This window comes from Ceratotherium simum, chromosome 8 (assembly GCF_057802395.1).
Source record: "Ceratotherium simum simum isolate JZ-2026a chromosome 8, ASM5780239v1, whole genome shotgun sequence".
Taxonomy (NCBI): Eukaryota; Metazoa; Chordata; class Mammalia; order Perissodactyla; family Rhinocerotidae; genus Ceratotherium; species Ceratotherium simum.
The window spans coordinates 77,115,184-77,131,862 of NC_141907.1; the positions used below are offsets into that span (position 1 = coordinate 77,115,184).

At 33.8% G+C, this 16,679-nt stretch overlaps 1 protein-coding gene across 4 annotated transcripts in view; it reads left to right on the forward strand.

Moving 5' to 3' along the window:
- GRID2 (glutamate ionotropic receptor delta type subunit 2) overlaps window positions 1-16,679 on the forward strand; it is a 1,475,972-nt gene that overhangs the window by 1,148,291 nt on the left and 311,002 nt on the right. For all 4 annotated transcript variants that reach the window (XM_087434598.1, XM_087434599.1, XM_004430960.3 and 1 more), the window contains one exon: window positions 9,168-9,480. In XM_087434598.1, the coding sequence (XP_087290724.1) occupies window positions 9,168-9,480 (313 nt within the window). The remainder of the gene's footprint in view (window positions 1-9,167; window positions 9,481-16,679) is intronic.

Consider the following 16,679-nt stretch of genomic DNA (forward strand, 5'->3'; position numbering starts at 1 on the left):
AACACCATTAAGTTCCATAGAGGGGATATATTACAAATAAGTCTCTCTGATCGAAATACAATAAAACTAGAAAAAAACAAAAGTAAAAAAGGGTTTCCACTTGAAACTAAGAAAGCCTTCTATAAATGACTCTTGGGAGAAAGGAGAATTACAAACGTAAATTACAGATTTTTTTTTTTTTCTGTGAGGAAGATTAGCCCTGAGCTAATATCTAATGCCAATCCTCCTCTTTTTGCTGAGGAAGATTGTGCCTATCTTCCTCTACTTTATATGGGACACCGCCACAGCATGGCTTGACAAGCGGTGTATCGGTGCGCCCCCAGGATCCGAATCTTCCAACCCCCGGCCACCCAAGCGGAGCGCGCACACTTAACCGCTATGCCACCGGACCAGCCCCTACAGATTTTAAAGTAGTGGTAATAAAAGTACAGATTTTAAAGTAGTTGGTAATAAAAACACTACATATCTGAATCTATGAAAAATGTTTAAAGGAGTGATTCATAGTCTTAAAAATCCACATACATAAAAATGAAAGAATGGAAATAAATATATTTAATTACACCTCCAAAAGCTAGAAAAAGTCCAACAAACTTTAGCAGAAGAAGATATAAGGAAGATAATAATAAAAATAAAAGGAGAACGTTATATGGTCTGTAGAAAAAAATAGTAGATTAAATTAATAAGTTAAATCCTGGTTCTTAAAAAATATCAACAAAAGAAACAAATCATTAGCTGATTCAGTCAAGTAAAAAATAGAAACTTAGACCAATTTCCACAAAAAAAAAAGGTTATCAAGGTACTATCCTACAGAAAGGGACCAGGCATAGAGTGTTTCACAGGTGAACTCACCCAGTCCTTTAGAAAACAGGTAGTTCTAATGCTTTTCCAGATTTAGGGAGACTAAGAGACACAACTAAATGCAAGACATGATCCTGGACTAAATTGTTAGGATAAAAAAATATTGGGACAAATGACAAAGTTGTTACATGGACAGCAGATTAAAGTATGGTATCGATGTTAAATGTCCTGAATTTGATAACTGTGCCATGGTTCTGTTACAGAATATCATTGTTATTTTTAAATAACACTGAAGTATTAACAGATAGAGGAATGATGTATGCAACCTATTTTCAAGTGGTTCAAAAAATAAATAGTGCGTCTATTTCTATAACTGTATATATGTGAGTTGTGTGTGTGTGTATTGAGAGAGAGAAAGAGGCATTGATTAAGCAAATAAGACAAAAGGTTAAAATTCATATATCTGAGTAAAGTATGTTTACGAAATTAAAATAAAGCTCTTTGAAATTTCAATTTCAACCTCAATTTTTTAATTAAATGAGAGAGAGAGTAATAATTTCTTATCTCAAACAAATAACCTCTTATTTAATGGTGAAAATATAATTATAGTTATAATACCCATTAAAATCTGCAACAAGATAGGAATGCCAACCCTAACGCAATTATTTGATATTATTCTGAAATATATAGCAATTGTAATAAAAGAAATGAAAAGATTAAAAGTAATAACTATTTTGGTAGGAGGAGTTAGAACTAACATTATTTGCAGAAAGTATGACATTTAAATAACCTAAATAAATCAAGGTAATCATGAAAAATTATTAGCTTTAATAAGAAATTTCCAGTTAGGCCAGTTTAAAAATGTACAAAAATGTAAGTTGTCATATACAGTTACACTAAACAGGGAAAAATTAGACTTGAATAAATAGACTAGAATAAATGGAAAGGTATAATGTTCTTAGATCCAAAGATTCTGTTAAAATGTTATTTCTGACTACAGTAAATTGTATTATCTTTGAGCCCTTTCAGAATACCAAAGAAATTCTATGAATTTATGGGAATGATTTAAAAGACACTTGAAGATATATTTAAGTGGCTTTAGCTTAAAGAATTCTGAAGGTGAAAAAAAAGGGAAAGCAAGAAATTCTTGAATTATAGATATTGACATAAAGGGAAAATAATTAAAATTGTATGGAATTAGACCAGTAGGAAAGAATAGAAATCCCAGAACGTGTGTGTGCACGTGTGTGTGCATGAATGTATGAATTAGGCATATGCTGAAGGAGTCATTTCAAATCAGGAGAGAAATTATGAATTCTTCTAGAACGATACTGAGGTAGTGGGCTAAATAAAAACAATTATGTTCACATCACATTGACTCTGGAGATAATCTGCCTGGGTTAGAATCCTGGATCTTAGCTGTATGACCTTAGACAAGTTACTTAATCTGTCTATGTCTCAATTTTCTAATCTATAAAATGGAGATAATAGTATGTACCTCACAGGGTGTTTGTGAAGATTAATTGAATTAATCATTGAAAAGTATTTAGCACATAGTAAGCACTATATAGATAAATACTAGTGGTACTGGTAGTAGTAGTAACAACATATCCTTAGAACTTGTCTTAATTAGATTATTAGTTGCCTTATCATGTGCTAAGCTATACTCGAATTAATACCATTCTTTCAATGAACTCACAAATACCCTGCATAATAGTGTAAATATTAAGGGAGTTGCAATATATAAATGTTATATAAATGTTAAAGGAGTTACAATAGTGGTCATCTAATTGGAATTTGAATGTCTTCTTTATAATTTTTTGTTCTTTTAAAATTTTTTTTCTAGAATTATTAGGTATGATCTTAATTTCACAATAAAAGTTACTTTAAAAACAATTTCATTGGGAGGCCGGCCCGGCCCGGTGGCGCAAGCGGTTAGGTGCGCGCGCTCCGCTGCGGCGGCCCGGGGTTCGCTGGTTCGGATCCCGGGCCCGCACCAACGCACTGCTTGGCAAGCCATGCTGTGGCGGCGTCCCATATAAAGTGGAGGAAGATGGGCACAGATGTTAGCCCAGGGCCGTCTTCCTCAGCAAAAAAAAGAGGAGGATTGGCGGATGTTAGCACAGGGCTGATCTCCTCACCAAAAAAAAACAAAAAAAAAAATTTCATTGGTTCTATCTGGCAATTTATTCATTTCCAGTGGTATATTTGAAAAATAATGTATTATGTGTTTGTAATTGAAATTTATTACAAATTTAATTATATAAATATTTATTTTTATTTATTTGAAAAGTAAAATTATTATTTATCCGAAAGTAATGTATTATGTAATTGTAATTGAAACTGAAAGATTAATCTATAACAGTGACATGTTAAAACATACTTATGTTTCTTTCAAAGAAATACATATAAATCTTGATGTTGAGAAAATTAATAATTTGTGATTAATTTGACAATTTGGTTATTTTTCTTTTCCCCAGTACTTATGTTTTCGTTTCTCCTATGAATAGTAATAACTTACGTACTATATTTACTTGGAAAAGTTTGTTGAACCTTTAAAGGCTTTAAAGTCTTTAGAACAAAAACATTTATATTCCTATATTAGCAAACATAGAATGATCACATAAGAAGGTCTCAATAAACAGTTTTTGCATTAAAATTTCAGAGTTAGAAGGGCTCTTATATTACCAATTACAATCCATTCATAGTACAGATGAGTAATCTAAAATGATGAAAATTTGCCTACTTGCTCAAAGTCATGTCATATATCGTTAATTGAAGATGTAAGACTTGAATACATTCTTCCTTCTTCCCTCCCTCCTTTCCTTCCTTCCCTCCTTCCCTTCTCACTCCCTCCCCCACCCTTCCTTTCTTCCTACTTTAGCATTTCTTCAGTGCCTACTTTTTCCCAAGCAAACCTGGAATTTTTACACTAAAACATTATTTGAAGACCAAAGAATATAAAATGATATTTAAGAAAACTGTCGAGAAATTTTAAAGATCTATGAACAGTTCATTCTTGTGAAGAGCAAGAGGAGAAAACGTAGGGTTTAAGAAGTTGAATAGGCAGAGATAGACCTAGTGCTTGTTAAATGTGTGCCAAAGCTCTTCAATAACTATTTTCCTTTCACTTTGTGCAAAATATCTTTAAAGTATGAATGATAGGGGGAAAAACTCAAGGGAATTGAAGCTCATGATAGGCACTTTTAATGAGTTCGAATTTCCCTGTCCAAATAAATGATATCCTAGGGGAATGAATGCATTTCCCAAGGTGATGCATGAGTTACTATAGATGCATATGTACAGAAAAACAGAGGTGTGATACAGTTGGAGATTGGCATATTCAAAATCAGAAAAAAAAATTCATTCTGATGGAGCAGTGAATATGATGTTATTCTCTGATAAAATTACAGAATGGATTATTAATCAGATGTGTTGTAGGTGGTAAAAAATTAAGCAATTCATTTTACTTTTTGATAGCTTTAGCTATTCATGAGAAGGTGAATATCTAATAACACATGTATTTTGAGTTCAATAATGCCTTTTACAAAGCACTTAAAAACTATATGGAGAAACCTGGCTGGATGAGAATATAGTAAAGAATACTCGTAGGTGATTGCAAAAAGCATATCGAGAGTGTTAACTAATGAGCTGTTGTCAAAGTGGGTAGAACTTTAGAGGCAAGTTGCAGTACTTTGAACTCGCCCGTGTACTCTTTATCGATATTTTTCTAGTAATGTGGATGGAGAATTAAAGGCCTGCTTCTCAAACTTCCAAATGACTCAAAGCTAGCAGAAAAAGTTGATATGATGGTTAGCAGGTAAAGACTGAAAATATTTCAGATAGATATGAAGGACCAAAGAACCAAAGAATGAAATTGATGAGAGACAAATATAAAATCCAACATTTTGCTTCAAAATCAATTGCATAGGACTTAGGAAGACTTCTAGATTGATAGTGTTTCATTTAAAAATATTTTAAAAATTTATTTGACCTTAAGCTTAGTATAAGGCAATGTTGTAATTCACCTAGTAAAAATGATTCAGGCTCCAATTTCATTAAAAAAAAAACCTATATTATCCATATCAGTTGAGGAAACTTTGTTCACAGGAGAATGACCGTATTTTGAGGGATATGGAAATCATATCTTGGGAAGAGAGATTGAATGAGCAAATTATTTTTAGTTTTAAAATATTATTTCCAAGTAGGGAATGAGATGGTGTTCTTCAAGTATTTGAAAGATTGTCATAGGGCAGATCTACTTAAATTTATAACGTATTGTATAGACGACAAAACTAAGACAATAGAGGATACAGGGAAGCAGATATCAATTCATTATAAAATCAAAGCTTTATATTAATTAGAATATTTCAAATGTGAATTGTTCATCTTGAAAAGAGGCATTTAGACTTGTTATAAAATTAAATAAAATAATGTATGTGGAGCATATACCATGGCTCTAAGTATATAGTAAACATTAAATAAATGTATAACTATTGGTATAGTTAATACAATGTCTTTAGCATTATGTTTAAGCATAAATTAGATAATTATTTGTTAGATATGATCATTTATTTCAGATTAAATTAGAGTAAATGTTTTTCAACTTCTCTAAGTTTAAACTTCTCGGATTCAATGATTATATGGCTTATTATTCATGCCCCATTGTATTATCTATCCATCTCCTCTTCATGATTTAAGAGGATGCAAATGTTATATCTCCTTTTAAGGAAAATGTTATGACTGTGTAATTAAAATAGTTTTGAAGAAAATATTTGTATTTCAGTTCAGTGCTAGTTTTTATCAAAATTCAAATAATCACTTTTACATTAAACATTTGACATATAATAATATTTTGCAATGTATTCCACATTTGACCTATAATAATATTTTGCAATATATTGAACCTACTCTAATAGAATCTTAATTACCTTAGCTAATAGCAAATAAAATAAATATAAACATATTGATAAACTAAGAACCTTATTTTAAGACAGATAAGGAGTTAAAGAATCTTTTCATAGGAAATCGAGGGTTGGTAGGATGATGTTGAATACATAAGAGACAGAAGGTTGAGCATGTGAAATGAAGGGGATTGGTTGATAAGTTTACTCATGGAGGGTTGGCCTTAGGTAGGAAGGAGGACAGCTCCTCTATTGTAAATAGAGGTTAAATAGAATAGGCTGGGTGTGGGATATAGATTGAGAGGTAGAAATAAGTGTGAATTTTAATCTGGTATCTTTTATGTTCTCTATAGAAGAGAGTGGAGGTCATCCTCCGAGAGTTAGGGAGGGAGTGGGAAGATTAAATGTTTTGTGAGGGTAAAGAGTTGAAAAGTCATGGTAGAAACTGGACAAGTGAGTTGACACACATACATACATAAATAATAATAAAGAAAAAAGAAAGAAAGAAGGAAAAGAAGGGTGCAAATGATCCTTTGTCTCTGATCATTTCTAGTTGTTTAGAGATTTTTTAACAATTTTTTAGGGCTGTCTTTCTGAATTAGTGGTTCTTGGCTTTTTTTCTTGCTCCAGTCATCTTCTTTAATACAAGTAAGGACTGTCAGGTACTCACATCAAGCACAATGGTCTGCTGTATCATTGATTCTGAAGGATGGAGTGAGGTGCTTCCTTAGGAAGGGTGTATACAGATCTCAGAGACAGGAAAATCTGCCTGTATGTGTATGTTTTGTGTGTGTGTGTAAATGTATTTGTGCAGTTTGAAGAAGTGCCTAATATAATTCTGATATGCTCTCCACAGGGAGACTGGGAATTTATCCTTGAAAACACAATAGCCAAGTGTTGAAAGTGGGCCAAAATTTAGAAAGTTCTCCATAGAAATATGACAAGTAATTATTATACTTAATAAACATTTTAGCACATACCAAAATAATCAGTTCCCTTTTCCAAAAAATAAAGCCACATTGTTCCCTAGATATCTTTTTTTATTCCATTTTAGAAATTCACTTTTGATACTTACATATATCTATTATTAAAATCAGTATAGTGACTATTCCAATTCATAATTATTTAAATGTAAAACATTTAATTACTTCTTAGCAAAATATTTATGAACATTTACAAATATTCAATCAACATGTTGTCAATAAATTTCTCCTTAGGTGGAATTTTCTGACTTTAGTTGAGTCATAAAATGCTTTGGGTCACTAGTGCATCAATTAGTAAATTACTGATCCATTGTACTTTAATGTCCTGGAAAAGTAAATGTACCTTCTGAGAGCCTAATTGAATCTCAGAGAGTTATTTATTCACCGTTAAGATTGAGATAAATGAGTCAGCTCACAACAGTCACATTAAAGACAGTTACCGTATGATTTCCTTCATTAAGTAGTAGATAATAACAACAATAAACAAACACATAGGGACAGAGATTGGATTGGTGGTTACCAGAGGGGAAGAGGGGAGGGAGGAGGGTGAAAGGGATAATTCGGTACATGTGTGTGGTGATGGGTTGTAATTAGTATTTTGGTGGTGAACATGATGTAGTCCATGCAGAAATAGAAGTACAATGATGTACACCTGAAATTTTTACAATGTTATAAACCAACGTTACCGCAATAAACAAAAAATTAAAAAAAAAAAAAAAGTTACATTCATTTCACAAACAGAGAAACTCAGAAGATCAAAAAAGATAGGACTAGAGAGCTAAGGATGCAGGTTAGATTTTCAATCTGAAAAGACCCAATTCCTAATTACTAGCTATAAAAAATAAATATATGAGCTTGAAAGCAATAATAATTATTTCTTTGAAAATTTATTTTCATATAGTGTTATTAAGTTGAATACATCTTAGTTAATAATTCTAAACTCATGGTACTCATACGAATACGGCCTTGTTGCAATGAAAATAATACAAGAAAGCAAAATTTCAGATTCTTTTAAGGTAAAAATTGTCCTAACCAGGTAACCAGTTACCCTAACTGCCTACAATGTGAGTCATTTGGAAAATAAATAATTTCTTGCAATTAACGTGGTTATGAGCACAAGCTTTGGAGTAAGAAAAATATTGCTTTACTATCTGGCTTCTATACTTATTCACTGTGAGAACTGAATGAATCACTTAAACTCTTTAAGTTTTAGTTTATTCATCTATGAAATAGAAGGGAAACATAATTCGTGACTCATTGTAAGGATCAAATGAGAAAAATTATTTAAAGACTTAGCACTGGGCCTAGCAACAAATAGACATGAGCTGACTTAATGTATATGTTATATATATTTATCTCACACACACATGATGCTTAAATTTAGCTAGAATATTTTTGAGGCCATTATTACTTCAGAGACTAGATGTTTCTGAGTTTAGCTTTCCACTAGGCATTTTACTTTTCAAGTCTTTTTTTTGGTCCCCAAAAACAATAAAACCAATTTCTATCTTCTTTCATAAAACAATAAAAAAGAAAAAGGAAAAAAATAATGAAGATGTTCAACAATTTACTATTGTTTGTATTTGTCTGGAAGGAGATTCCCACAGCTTTAACCACAGCCACAGATCATTATTTCAAACGAGATGCATCTTTTTAGATATTTAAATATGTGTTCTCATATCACAGAATTTAAATGTGAAGTCATTTGTTCTGTGCTCTCACTGCAACTCCACCATGTGCTTTAAACAAGTTCAATAGCATGTGCTATTTAGCAGTAATTGAGTGCTGTTACTGACAACCTAAGGAGATACACACTGAGAAGAAGGGTTATTATTCCAAGAATTATGTCTCCTTAATTTTTAATTGTTCATTAAAATGTTTCTGAGATTCATACAATAAAATTATAGTAGAGACCTCTGGCATATGACATTATAACTTAGTGCTCTGAAAGCTCTAACAAACTCTAATATATTTAGAGCCCAATACTATAACTTTTGATGCAGAGATCTCTAAACCAAGGGTAAAACGCTATGTTGAGTTTTTCTTAATAACTTGCATGATAATTTACATATTAAGAACATGTTGAATATCTTGGAAACGTTTTCTCAGAAAGAATTTTTTAGAATTAGTTTTGCCTTTGCTACTGTGTTAATGATGGCTTCGATAAAATGACCCAAGGAAAAAAGATAGTTTCCTTCTGGTGTTACCTGTGTCTGAAATATTCCTTATTGATTTCACATGCACTGATAATATGAACAAGGTAATTTGTCTGACTCTGGTGGGGCAAGATTTGCAGTAGGAAATGCAAAATTCACACATAGATTTTCTCTAAGAAGTCTCTGCAGTGTTTTTCAGCTTATATAAAAAGACTTAAGATATTGCCTGAGGCATCTATTTTTTTTTCCTCAAGGCAAGCTGAAGTGCCACAAATTAAATTGTTTTTCACCCTGTTAATGCATTGCTTTCTCTTTCAATTTCTCAGAGAGCTGATATAGGGATTTCTGCTTTAACCATCACCCCAGATCGCGAGAATGTGGTGGACTTTACAACACGTTACATGGACTACTCAGTGGGAGTACTACTTCGAAGGGCTGAAAAGACAGTGGATATGTTTGCCTGCCTGGCACCGTTTGATCTCTCTCTATGGGCTTGCATTGCTGGCACAGTCCTTCTGGTGGGTCTGCTGGTCTACCTCCTGAATTGGCTTAATCCCCCACGATTACAAATGGGATCAATGACTTCTACTACTCTCTACAACTCCATGTGGTTTGTGTATGGATCCTTTGTACAGCAAGGTAAGGAGAAAAAATACATTTTAGTATAAAAAGGAGTATGATGTTTCAAATGCCATGAATTCAGTTAAGAAGGTTCTGTATCTGACATCAATAAGTGTTCTAAAGGGTCTTCACAGCAATACTCAGAAAAGAACATTTCCTACCTGTTCCTAGTAGATCTCAAACAGCAGGTTTCCAGTGAAAACGGTTCATTATCTTTTGATATAAGTTCAATTTCATCAACATAGCCAAAAATGAATGTCAGAGGTAAAGTTCACAAGAAATTCAAGATCAGATTTTCCTCCCCAAGCTCTGACATTCTGAGAAATAGCCTGGGATGAAACTGCTTACTACCAGAGCAGGTACTGTTTAATTACTTACGTATATAAGAGATGTTGGGACTTGTTCTTTGTTCAGAGACATTAGTTCGTGTATTAAAAATATTCATGGGTACTGAAGACTGATTAATTTAACAGTGTTCTGGTAAGAAATTGTATATTTTATCTTTCACTTTAATATATAGTCTTTACCAATGATTTAACTTACAATTTCATTATATTCTAAAAAATGTCTTTGTTTTGTTATTCAATATTCAATCTGCCCCACTCTTTAAACTTGTCGAGTTAACTCTTTGACTCTCACCGTTTCAGAGTAGAATAATATTTATTGAACTCCTTGAGACTACTGCCATCATAGAGAATGAAATAATAAAATATTTATGGGATTGATAGTTTCTTACAAACTTGTCACATATATTGAAGAGAAGTATGTGTCACAATGGAGACCCGTGACATGACACTTTTGCCTTAATATTTACAACTCTTAATAGCATCTTTGTATTCACACTTGCTATTGATCGTCCATTGAATTTCATTCTTTCTATTCTCATTTAACTAATCATAAGGTTTGTCTAGACTCTTCATCTCCACTTTTGCACTTAAAATCTATCCCTTATCCCTCCGTAAGCATATTTTTCCCTTTACCTATCTGTATCAAGGACTCTCACTAAGGTTATATTTGTCACAGACATTTTTAGCCCATTCATTAATCACTAATCCAGTAAATATTTAATCCATGCTATTTATTTAAGTAGGACTTTGCTTGGCACTGAGTATGTAATCGTGAACAAGGAGTTTTTGCCATCACTGAGCTACAAGCCTAGGGGGACAATCAACATGTAAACAAGTAATTACATTTATGGGTAGAAAGTGCTGTGACAGAGATAAGCACAGACTGTTATGAGATCATAGAGGCAAGGAGGCTCAATATAGCTTAATGTGGCAAGGAAACCTTTTTGAATTAGTACTATATAAACAGAGACAGAGTTGACTATAGAAAGAGCTTGTTAAAGAAGAGGATGGGGAAAAGAGACACAGTTGGGTAGGACAGAATTTCAGACCCAGAAGTGAGAGAGAAATTAGGATAGACTGTGCAGCATGGAGCTGGTAAAGATGAAGCTGCAGATATATTTGTCATTATCAGGAGTTTGAACTTGATCCCCAGAGAAGTGATCAGCTATTTAAAGGTATTAAATGGGGAAAGGCATGTTCAAATTTGTACTATAGAAATATTCTGATTGTAGTATGGAGAATAGATTGGAAAAGGGCAATGTGGAAAGTGAGACAAATTATGAGTATCATAACTAAGTGAAGAGTTGGCGGGGCTTGCACAAAGGTAAGGTAGCATTGGAAATCAAGAGAAGGGTATTAATGAATTGGAATCAATAGACCTTGATTATTTATATAGTGGTGTGGGATTGGTACTGAAGGAGGAAAAGTTTTATCCTAGGTTTCTGGATTGGGAAATTATGTGTATTGGATGTCGATGTCATTTCCTGAAAAAAGAAAAATATCAACATGAAGAGCAGGTATGAAGCGGGAGATAATGCTTTCATTTTAGTGCATATTGAATTTGAGGTATCTGTGAAATATCCAAGGGGCTATTTCTAATGCCTGTGGTTTGATATATTTGTCAGAAGCACAGAAGAGACATCTGGTCTAAATATATATTTAGGAGATATTGGTACATAGGAGATAATTAAAGCCATGGAAGTGAATAAATTGTTCTCAATTGCATACTCCTGATTGAGGACTGCTGGCCCAGAGAGGGCCTAGGACAGAGCCCTAAGGAAAGGTATAGGAGCTTTCAATGGTAACTGATAAGGAGTGATGAGAAAGGTGCAAGTACCAATGTATATCATGCAGTGGTATACACACCAAATAAAGACAATATTTAAAGATGGAGGGTTTGGTTGACTGTATTAAACATTCTAAAGAATCAAGTATGATTAAGACTTGAAATGTGTTCGTTGGATTTAGCAATAAACTTGTTATTGGTAGTATTCTAGTGACTATAGCTGTGTAACAAATTCCTCCAAAACCTACTGATTCTGTGGGTCAGAAGTTTAGACAAGACTTAGTGAGGATGGCTTGTCTTTACTCAATGATGTCTGAGGCCCTGGAGGCTGAACTCATCTGAAGGCTTATTCATGTCATTCTTATGTCTGGTGTTTGATGCTGGCTGAGGGGTGGTGGCCTCAGTTTTCCTCCATGGTCTCTCTTCATGGGATAGTTTTTCCTTTCTCACAGCATGGTTGTGGATTTCTCCATAGAAAGCATTCCAAAATGAAAGAAGTGTCAATGCAACAGAAGAATTTTGTGGTCCAGATCGGGGATCACAAAGTTGTATGATGGTTTGAGTTCCTCTTGCAGGGAACGTCCTGGTTGTGCTCACCTATTGGCTTTGTTACAAGAGTTAAAATAGTTAAAAATTCTGAAGTTCTTAGATAAAATAACTTATATAAGTGTCACATAAATGTTTGCTAAATAAATAAAAAATAGAAACAAATTAGACTCAGTTGTAGACAGTTAGGCACTTGAAAAAAGGATAACAAGGCAAGTGATTTTCGACGATTGTCAAGATAAGGGTTAAAGTGGTAGATTCTGGGGTACATGGAGAAATAAAAAGTAGAAGGACCAATAATGAGAATGTAGTAGAGAGTAAGACTGGAAAGTGATAGAGTAGTAGTGGGAAAGAGTAGAGTTCTTGATGAGGCTAAAGAACAACAGTGGAAACATCAATGTGAGCAAGTTTGAAGTTTGTATTTATAAAATGGGACACCTGACCCTAAAATTTTTGCAATGGAACAGTAGAGGACAAGTTATAGGTGTGTGGATGTGGATTCCTGAAGTTGAGTTGGTGAAGGACTTCAAATCTGATCAATGAACTGAGAGCTCAGAGGATTAGATGAACCATCTCTAATGATGGTTGGCTTGGGCTGGAGAGAAAGAAAATGAGCCATATGCCAAAGTTGTCAATAAATAAGGAGAGATAACTAGAATGTTGATAGATATGAGCATTGACTAGAAAGAGAAGGTGGTATAGCTAGATGTAATTAACCTCTGTTTTCATCTCACTTCTTCCCATTTCATCCAATCTTTCTGAACATGGTTTCAATAACCACCAATATGCAGATAACTCCCCAAATCTACATCACCCATCCTTGAAGTTTAGTTTTGTATATCCAACTGCTCACTAGACCACTCTCTAGATAGACCAGAGGCACCACAAATTCCAACATGCCAAAAATTGAATTTATTTTACATTTTCAGCCTCTCATATTCTCTATTCCAGGTCATGCATTACCAACCAATCAGACATACAGGTTAGAAACTTTGAAAACAGCTTTGATTTCTTCTTCTTTCTGTCCCTTATATCCAACCATAATCAAGTCCTGTGAATTTTACCTACTAAATATTTCTAGAAGTAGAAATCTTTTCTCACCTAGAGAGACAAGGCCCAGACTGTTACCTAGATTAGACCTATCTCATTTCTCATCTGAACTATAGGACTCTCATAACATGTCTTTTTTTTCAATTTTGTGCCCTGCAAATATATGTGCCACATACTTGCATATACCCACGTTACCACTATCATAGAAAGCTAACCACATAATTCCCATTCTTCAGATATTTCCTTGGTTCCCCAATGCCCACAGTTTAAAAGTCTGAATTATTTAGAGCATGAACAGTATTCCACCATCTGGCTCCTGTCCAGTGCTCGATTCTCATCTATTACCACTCATGCCTCACATTTAATTGTGTAGTTACTCCACACCCTTTTTGTCCCTTGAACACAACACTGTCTGTCATGCTTCTCTGCCTTTGCTTCTGCTCTTTCCAATTCCTGAAATGCCTTTATTACCAACCTGATAAATCTCTACTCCACTCTCTGCTTTCGTATGGCAAGTTCCTATGCATCTTCTAATTCTTGCTTTGATCTCATTTCTTTCAGGAAGTCTTTGCTGGGGATTGGGGCCTATTTTTTATGCTCCTTAAGATATGTTTATCATAGTACTCATTAACTATAGTGTAATTGCCTTTCTATTTTCATTTGTCTCTACCTGAGTCCTTTGAACACAAGACAGTGTCCTTTTTATCTTTATGTTCTCTTTGCCTGTAGGTCAGTGTCTTGTACATATTAGATGTTTAATATATGCATACTGATCAACTAAATGAATAAATAAATACTAAATATTTAACTAAATCAAGTATGGAGTTAACTACAATATTGTGTTTATTAGATTACAGTCTATTCCCCAATGACTTGAAACTCACTAAACCAAACTGGAAGTTATTCAGAGTGTCTCTACTGGTGTATTTTACTAAGTAGCTAAGATGGGAAACTTAAAAATGAAGTCTCTGACTGGTTGAACCCTTATTTTGGGGAGGTCGACATGCTTAAGGATTGGCTTTCTGAATTCTGTCTCCAGGTGGCTCAGTAAGTTTTGGAGCACACCCAAAAGAAAAAGAGAAATAAAATTACCCATATGGTTAACATGCTTTTCTAGTTCTATAAACATGCAGCAGATATCAAAAGTTATAAATATGTTAAGCACTTTTCTATCCCAACTGCACCCTTAAATGGGTTGTACAGCTTGTACGTTGATTGTACATTTATACAAATTCATAATGATGCATAATGCTGAATTGTGTATGATTAACTACTTCATCTTTGAAATGTTGCTATTCTTCTACTTGCTAACAGTGAAAAGGTGAATTCATTAAATGATCCCAAGAGCATCTTTACACTTTGATTAAAAATAAATTAAGAAGAGGCTCATAAACCCTGTGAAAAAGAGAATCAATCAATGACAGTGTCCGTGCACAGGCAATGGAGTTGGAATTAGTGATAATTTCCAATAAAAATATAGTCTTTTAAGAAGAAGTACAGCTGTTATTTCAGAATTACAGTCTTTATGGAGCTGCTAGACCAGATTGATTAGGGATAAAGAGGCATTTCATGTAATATCAGATAGATTTTGAAAAAAAGAATTCAGGGACAGCTAAAAGCAGAAAAATTTTAAATATATGTGAGTTGTTTACTAATCCTGATTTTTTTAAAATCTGTAACTTTAAAGCATTTTGGAAAAATAGCTCAGGGAATCCAACTGTGCAAAAGCAGTATGCTCCATTATAGAGATAAACTTGGTACATCTGTTTGGCTGGAACATTAGAGCTTGTGAATTAGGTAGTTAAATGCATGAATGAGAGACCAATTTTATGCATTTTTTTTTGTCATTTTATATCTTCCCTTATCTCCATGTCTACATACATCTCTCTGCAATCAACATACTTAAAAAAAACAACTGGGGTTTGATTTTTGAAGACCCCTTATGTTTTGTTTACAGTGACTCTTAGTATCATCTGGGCCATGGAGGGCTGCTATGACTTGTGCACACATGTGGTTTACGTAATTTGTTTATTTACCTGCAAAGAGAAATTTCAGTGTTCACCTCAGATGGTTTTGTCTGATTTTATGAAGTATAAGTATTTATAGTCATATACAATATTTGAAGCTATCACATATGTTTATTTACCAGCAGCGTTTATTAAATACCAGTTATATGCCAGAAACAGGAAGAGCGAAAGGAAAACAAGGAATAACTACGTTAATCGGTTTAATAAATATTTCCTTGGTACACTATGTGCCATGCCCAACCTAGATGTCTTGAATATGGTCATAAATAAGAAAGACACAGTTCTTGCAGGAATGTTCGGAACCATGCAAATGGGCCATAGCCAAATTGGGATCAAATGAACTTCCGATGAGAGGAGCAGACAGAATTATTGGAAAGAGTAAAGAAAGAAGATTCATTTGGTAGCTTTCTTAAAGTTCAAATAGCTCCACAGATGCTAGTGATGAATGGAAAGAGGGCCTTTAGGATTGTAGAAGATAACCTGATGGCTGCTTCACAAGAGTTAACATCAGAGGCAGCCCACTGGCTTTGAGATCCCAGAACAATTTTTGGAAGAAAATAAAGAGCTCTTCCCACTGCCAGATGGATTGCAATGTTACAGAGAACCACAACTTTCTCATTTCTACAAAAAGAAGAGTCAGATATTCTTCTCTATCAAATTAGGCAACAGAAGAGATTGTTGGTGAGAGAGCACCTCTTTAAAACTTTGCAGAGGAGAATAACTCAAAAAGACATCCATTTTAATAGTGTAGATATCAAATGTATGAAATTTACCAATGTTCTAGTCACAAAACCCCAAAGGATTCAAGCCTTGAAATGCAGTCACTAAAGCCATTCCTTTGTAATGCTATCTGATATTTCACATTCAATTTGAATATAACAAAAATGATATTGGCTAGCTCTGTTGTTTACTGACCCTAATGAACACAGGGAAAATGAGAGTAATTCCCAGTGACAGGTTAACTGGGCTATAGAGACAAGTTTCTTTCTACATTCTCTTCTTACAGATATTAACTCAAAAAGGCTCTCTGTAATTTTTATTTAGGTTCAAACAACATCTCTGTTGTTGCTAATTATGATTGGCAGTCCTTAATGAAGGGAGCACCAAGCGCTTGAGGGCTGCCACATCCACTTGAGAATTTCCCCATGCTGATTTAAAATAAGACAAGGTGTTCATTTTCTTTCTTTTTATCACTAGAATTCTCCATCACTCAAGAAAAAAAACAGTTGAACTTTCACGCTTTCAGAGACTGCTCAAACTCTATCCTTATGGGCGCGGAGAGTGAGTCATTTGTGTGACTAGAAAACAATGTCATGATGCTAAGATGTGAATCCATTACTTTACATTCCCAATGAGCTGTCATGAGCTCCTAAGCAATTATTCTATAAACTATATGCATGCAATATTCCTCTCGGTTTCATTTATTTTAATACCAACTCTTCATGATTTGAGCCAGAAAAT